Here is a 7,487-nt window from a genome sequence, read left to right on the forward strand (position 1 = left end):
GTCCTAACTCTTTGTGAAATCGACCCAAGGTTGATCTTCTTCTGTTTGTGGGTGATATTTAGCAGGATTGAAAGATATTTTGTGAGACTCACATTCAACATTTTACCATAAACAAAAGTGTTTAATTGAATAAAACAAGACCTCTACACTTGTCCTGTCTTGAGTTTACTGACACTGAAATTACTGGCATCCGGCTGGTGGTCCACTATGAGCCCTGGTCAGACTGGCCCTTGTTGTATGGTGGGTTTATAGTCAAAGCGATTATAGGAATGAACACACAGTCTAAACTCAACGATTATCACATCATTTATCAAAATAATGTTTAAAGACACTGGACACTTTTGGTTTTTGTCAAAGACCAGTCTTCTCACTTGGTGTATTTCAACATATGCACAAAATAATAAACATGTGAAAATTTGAGCTCAATCGGTCATCGAAGTCGCAAGATATTAATGAAAGGAAAAACACCCTTGTCGCACCATAGTCACAGGAAGTTGTGTGCTTTCAGATGCTTGATTTCGAGACCTCAAATTCTAAATCTGAAGTCTCAAAATGAAGTTTGTGGAAATCTACTTTTTTTCTCGAAAACTACGTAACCTCTGAGGGAGCTGTTTCTCACAATATTTTATACTATCAACCTCTCCCCATTACTCATAATCAAGAAAAGTTTTAGGATAATAATGATTTTTTAGTAATTACCAATATAGCCACTGCCTTTAAGTGTCTTGCTTTAACAAAGACAGAAGTATCAAGATTGGGATTCAAACCCACCCTCTCTGCTGTTCAGAAATACCAGTCCAGTGCGCTCGACTGCCTGGCCACAATAAGCCACTTAATAGAACAACTAGTTATGATACAATAATGACTTACTAATTAAAGACGTGTGGTTCCATGAGAGGTATATAAGGCTGATGAGGACCATTGTCTATAACCCACTGCACATCAGAGTCACTGGCCATGTAATGTATCACACCAGTGTTTCCATAGAAATCACCTACAAAGCAAATTAGAAAACAAGTAGAAAAACCAATCAGGGGCTTCTTTCATATTGACATTACAGATATTGATGATGGAGGTATCAAGAATGGTTCCTTTTGATCACATCGGGAATATTTAATACATCTTAACAACATTGTATTCGTAAAAGGAAATATTCAAAGAAAATAACAATCATACAGTTGATTCTCTAGCAGATAAAGCCAAATGTATTGTCCACCATTGGCTTCAAGATTCAGACTTTTATAATCCATTAAAGGTACATTTGAATGTTGTCTGATACCATGCCTCGATCAGTAACAATAGAATACTCTCACACCATTCAATCTGACAAGTAAGCACCTTACTGAAAAAAAAATAAATTTTATTTTGGAAATGTTGAAGTATTGTTGGTTTAAATCAAATAAAAGCTATGTCCATTGCATTTTGTGTCATTGTTTCTGGAGTGCAAACATTGGTTTAGGGTCCACATAAAGTTTTGGGGTCCTAAGGGTATGTTCAGACAGCGTACTAAGTTAAACCCAAACCGGTTTAACTTCTACGAGGAGCAGGGGGTGGTCGTAAAAATAAAACCCCCTTGCGTTCAGACAGCACTGAGTTAAACCCGATACGGTTTATCTTTGGTTTTAAGAGGTCAGAGCAAACGCGACCCTGTTACTCTAACATCCTGTTTATTGGCCTGTTCTAAGCTTGGGCGGCTCCTTCGGTTACCCGGTTCTACCCGGTTCCAAATTGAAAACCGGACGGGCGGTTCCACTCTTCTGTGGAACCGGGTACCCGCTTTTGTCGGTTCCGATTTTAAAAGACCGAGTCTCAATTATAAAAGGCTCTGTGGAGCCGATCCTGCCACGAACCGGCTCTAGAAATTGAGGCTTGATGTTGAAAGCGGTGACCGCAGATACAGTGTGCAAAGGCTTCAAGCCGACATGAGTATCAACTATCACATGTGGCTGCATACACAGTGCACACACATAGGCATCTTCTACAACCACCACATGTATGCATGTACATGTCATGCATATACATGTACATGTATAGACAGCACGTTGTGATTGGCTGTCGATATATCCATATTCATAAAAGCTTGCCCCATGCACAAACCACACAGTACTGTATGCATGTACAGGCATGTACAGGCATGTACACTTGTATGTACAGAGATGACACACTGCATGCACTACGGATGTACTGCACTACGGATGTACTGCACTACGGATGTACTGCACTACGGATGTACTGCACTACGGACTACGGACGTACTGTACTACGGATGTACTGTACTACGGATGTACTGCCGGCTAAATCAAAGACTTGTTTAAATGCAGGGAGAATAGGTGCTCGGTGGCACGATGTCTGATTGACTTGGGGTGGGTATTCGTTAAAAATAGATCGGCTCCAATTGTGTGTGTGTGAGCTGGGGACCGACTTCTGATTAACTTGGTTATTTTCAGTTAAAATAGATTGGCTCAATTGTGTGTGTGTGAGCTCGGGACGGGCGGCTTATGTTTTATATTGAATTGGAACCGGGTATGTCTCAGAACCGAGCTTTTTTTCGGAACCGGAACCGAGCCCCAAATTTCTGGAACCGCCCAAGCTTAGCCTGTTCATTGGTCACCGTGTGTTTACATAATGATTACGGAGGTCAATGGGTCGTCTGTTGTGAGTTAAAGCCATTGGACCCTTTCGGTTCAGAAAAAAATAATAAAAGTTCACAGATTTACAAATAACTTACAGGGTTTACAGAAGGCAATGGTGAAAGACTTCTCTTGAAATATTAGTCCATGAAATGCTTTACTTTTTGAGAAAACAGCAAAACAATATAAATTCTCGTTAACGAGACAAGAAACAAGAGTGGGGTTTTCCGTTGTTTTCTCCCGACTCCGATGACCGATTGAGCCTAAATTTTCACAGGTTTGTTATTTGATATAGAAGTTGTGGTACACAAAGTGTGGGCCTGGGACAACACTGTTTACCGAAAGGGTCCAATGGCTTTAAACCGGATGTGGTACTTTTTATTCTGTCCACACACAGTGTTAAAAGTTAAACCCGAAGCGGTCCAAAGTTAAACCCCCTCCCTGGACGGTTTATCTTTTGTGGGTTGAACTCGATTCGGACTAACTTTAAAACCGTTCAGACTGAGTTGAACTCGATCAGGTTAAACCATGAGTTAAATCAACTTTAGTACTGTGTCTGAACGACCTCATATAGTTTGGAATCTTGCGCAAAAACTCAAATAGCAGTATGCAGGGTACAGCTGGGTACAGCACAATGGACATGGCAGATGGGGAGAAATAAATTGTGTTTAAATGATATCCCATTATGGTCTTTCAAATGAGGGTCATTTGAAAATGAGTATAAATGAGTTCAGCCAAATCAATCTTACTTGTGCATCCTATCTGATGTGTTGCGTTAAATCTCCTCACACATGGTGATGTGCTCTTAATATCAGTATAGATCATATCTTGCGTTTTCCTCGCTGACACTGTGAACAAATAAAAGAAATTTAATGATGAATGATTAGCTGGAGTTGTCTATAACTGGCAATTTTATTACGCGTTACGCAATTCATAGCTATAATCTAATTATTAGTAACAGCACGCAATCTACTTCTAAACGCACCACACAACCCACTAAATACCAAACAGATTTTTCACAATTTTTTTCTTCAAACAAAGTTTCTGGTGTGTAGTACAAAGGAAATTTTAGTTATTGATGGCGAACGGTCATAAAACTTTCCTTTCACCTATAAATGCCGGTTTTAAAAACGTATAGCTAAGGAAGTCCAAAATATTAGACCCCTATTTATAAGGCTCATGGGGGAGCCTTATAGTTTCTAGAAGTATACTAGGTGTACATTCCCAAATCAATTCAGAATCTGCAAACTGTCGTATTTGTTTGTTAATGATAACTAAATAGCTCACCCGAACTAACATGGACGTATGTAAATCATATGTAAGTAACATGATTGAATGAAAGAATGAATGAATGAATGATTGATTGGGTTGAATTGATTGATAATCAATGAATGATTGAGATTTGTTCGGTTGAGACAAAAAATGAAAAGGTTAAGGGTCTATTGGATAGTACCTTTTCCTTACACAAAACACAATACAACAATGACCCCAATGTCCACAGATTACATTGAAAAATTAAACTCACATCATTACTTCTAGAAACTATAAGGCTCCCCTGTGAGCCTTATAGGGGTCCAGTATTTTGGGCCTCCTTAACGCTATACGCTTTTCAAATCGGTCTTGATAGGTGAAAGTTTTACGACCGTTAGCCAACAATAACTGAAGTTTCTTTTGTACTACACTACCAAAACTTTCCCCACATACTCAATATACATTCATAATGCTTGCATTTCCTTTTTGTTGAGTGAAATTAAAAAACATCGTCAAAAAAATGCAGTTTTCTGCTCGGTACTCACTGTTGTTTTCCTGCCACATCGCACGTTTTGTGACTTCTCAATATGCTCAACACTTTATCTTTTGGTCACTCGACCACCAAGCGTTGTACACCAGCCTACTCGCCGAACTGCCGAGCCACGACCGAGTTGGACTAAACCATTTTGTAGAAGGGGTATTACAAACCCGTGTGGCAATGCGTGCGCTGTTTGTTTACAATAATACTCGCCGTATACCCATAAAGCGCCCACGCACAGGTTCGTAACACCCCTCTCACAGAATGGTTTAGTCCGACTCGGCCGCGGCTCGGCAGTTTGTCGATCTACATTGTACATGTAGTAGGCTGCATAAGAGAAGTCACAAAACGTGTAGCCTTGCTCAAGGCAGTCGCATTATTCGCTCCGAAATGACGCCGCTGTAAACCCACCCGTATACCCTGTTCGTGGTGCGTGCGATCACACCGCATGACCCACCCGTATACACACTGTCAGATCGTACGAATACTGTTCACACAAGTCATCGCACTTGTACCACTAACCGCATGCGGAGGCCGTTAGGCCAACAGCCTTGTCGGGTCTGTATCTTCCGGGTTTAATGTGTTGTATTGAAAAAATTCCACCAGTGGAAAAAATTGGGAAGGGCTCTCGGATATGCTAGTATGCAGCTCATGAATGTGTATATCGTTCGTCAGACCTATCAGACAACACAGGATGTGAGGCAAATGAATTATTCATTTTGACGTCCAATCACGCGCGCCTATCATGCTCGCTGAGCTTCCGTGGTGGTGGTGTGTGATGATGTAGACATGTCTCGTCTTTCGCGGGCATTATGGTAATGAGTTGACCGTGGGAACTCTTCGCTCATTATAGTTATGAGGTCAGTGGCTTCAACACAGACCCTACAAGGTTGTCGGCCTGACGGCCTCCGCATGCGGATAGTGTACGGGGGCACCGTGTCATGCGATGTTACGCAGAGTGAATACGGGTGGGTTTTATACAACGGCGGTCTTTTTTCGGAGTGAATAATCCGACTGCCTTGAGCAAGGCTACAAAACGTGCGATGCGGCAGAAAATCAACAGTGAGTACCGAGCAAAAAATTGCATTAAAATAGTCTTTTAATTTCACTCAACAAAAAGGAAATACAAGCATTATGAATTGGTTTTGGTAGTGCAGTACATAAGAAACTTCAGTTATTGCTGGCTAACGGTCGTAAAACTTTCACCTATCAACGCTGATTTGAAAAACGTATAGCGTTAAGGAGGCCCAAAATACTAGACCCCTATAGTATAAGGCTCACAGGGGGGTTGCACTAAATCCCGACAACTCACGACCCCTCAAGATCCCTCACGACAAAAATTTTTAAATGCACTTTAACAGAACATTTGAACATAAGTCAACCGTTAAATATATGCACAAGAGTCATATGCACCTAAATCCCTTTCAAACTGTTGAAAATTTTGTATTTTTAACTGTAAAAAAGGTGTTTTTTACCCCGAATTTAGTAACGAAGGGTAATATCCGCCATGTTGTCTTTCAACGCACTTGGATGATTCTATTATACCGCAGGGGTGATACAATATGCAAGATGATTATTTACCTTTTTTAAAAATGTATTTCATGGAGTTTAAAACAATATTAGGAAAAGTTTCCGTATGGCGCCATCACTTTTTCATTTGATATGAAATAATATAGGAACTTATTTACCTGATTGATATATCCCTTTTTCTAAAAATGAGTGAAAAAGTGGTGGCGCCATGCGGAAAGTTATCCCAATATTATATTTAAGTTTCCCCTTTTAATTTCGAATTCCAGAGTGGCGGCTTAGTTACTAACAAGAAATAAAAAAATCAGCAGCTAAAACCAAAAGGAAAAAATAAAACTCAGCCCTCAGAAATTACCTCGCCCCCTGCGGTGTAATAGAATCGTCCGAGTACGTCGAAAGACAAAACGGTGAATATTTCCGTTCGTTACTAATGTTGGGGTAAAAACACCTATTTTACAGTTAAAAGAACAATTGTTTCAACAGTTTGAAGTGATTTAGATGCATATGACTCTTTTGCATATATTTAACGGTTGAATTACGTTCAAATGTTCTGTTCAAGTGCATTTAAGCATTGTTGTCGTGAGTTGTCGTGAGGGGTCATGAGTTGTCGGTATTTAGTGCGACCGCACAGGAGAGAGCCTTATAGTTACTAGAAGTATAGGGACCTACATTACCTCAGACAGTTTCGCTATTACTATTGGGGTGGAGAGCGCGTCACCTGGGTGTGTATAAACCTTTGTTTATGACGGTAAAAAGTGTTAATTCATGGGCGTGACACGCGACCTTGCACCTGTTCTTATAACAGTTTCTTCATTCCTATTGGTCGAGAGCAACGGCTGAAACAGTTGTGCCACATCACGCGATACGCGCGACGCGCACAGCATTCCCTTATAATGAGTTGTTTACCCGAGGGCGGCGGGGGCTTTACCATTTCATAGCTGTAAGGGTGTTGTGTTGAAAGAAATCATTAAACAATTATAATTTTTGCATTTATTTACTTTTTGACCAAAAAGTGATGACGCTCCCGTTTTCAACTAGTGGTTTAAACCCGCCGAGGCCTGGTCTCTTTATAATTTACCTCGCCTTTGTCTCGGTAATATCAAGAACCAGGCCTCGTTGGGATTAAACCAATCGTTGAAAACCGATTCACCACACATTCCCTTTATATTACACGGTGGTGAGCCGAGTAGCCTACCTACATACACAGCACAGTTTGATTTTAAAGAAATTGATAAAATTAAAAGATTTTAAAATGAACAGACTCACCAATCAGTACAAACTGCATCAGTACTACAAGGAAAGCTTTAACAACGAATGTATCCATATTTATAATTTCCTTTTTAAAAAACACCTTGCAAAAGTAATAGGCCCCTAACCTAACGCTTAAAAAATGAAACAGGTCGACATTCCCTCACCACAACCACGATTTCATTGTCACTTCCGTCTTCTTGTTATGCACAACCTCTTTCCCCAAGCTCTTCGACTATTTTGGACCATCGAGATACAAACAGCAATAGACAATTTGATGCAGTGTCCATGTA

At 40.3% G+C, this 7,487-nt stretch overlaps 1 protein-coding gene across 3 annotated transcripts in view; it reads right to left on the bottom strand.

The window, feature by feature from the left end:
* LOC139951662 (nicastrin-like) overlaps window positions 1-7,415 on the bottom strand; it is a 27,084-nt gene extending 19,669 nt beyond the window's left edge. For 2 of the 3 annotated variants that reach the window (XM_071950640.1, XM_071950639.1), the window contains exons 1-3: window positions 7,213-7,394; window positions 3,380-3,478; window positions 871-994 (exon numbers count right to left, since the gene is read on the bottom strand). In XM_071950640.1, the coding sequence (XP_071806741.1) occupies window positions 871-994; window positions 3,380-3,478; window positions 7,213-7,270 (281 nt within the window). In that variant the 5' untranslated portion in view covers window positions 7,271-7,394. Of the gene's footprint in view, window positions 1-870; window positions 995-3,379; window positions 3,479-7,212 lie in introns of all 3 variants that reach the window. The other variant, XM_071950641.1, reaches the window with a different exon arrangement.
* Between the last annotated feature and the right edge of the window lie 72 nt (window positions 7,416-7,487).

Source organism: Asterias amurensis, chromosome 19 (genome assembly GCF_032118995.1).
Source record: "Asterias amurensis chromosome 19, ASM3211899v1".
Classification (NCBI taxonomy): domain Eukaryota; kingdom Metazoa; phylum Echinodermata; class Asteroidea; order Forcipulatida; family Asteriidae; genus Asterias; species Asterias amurensis.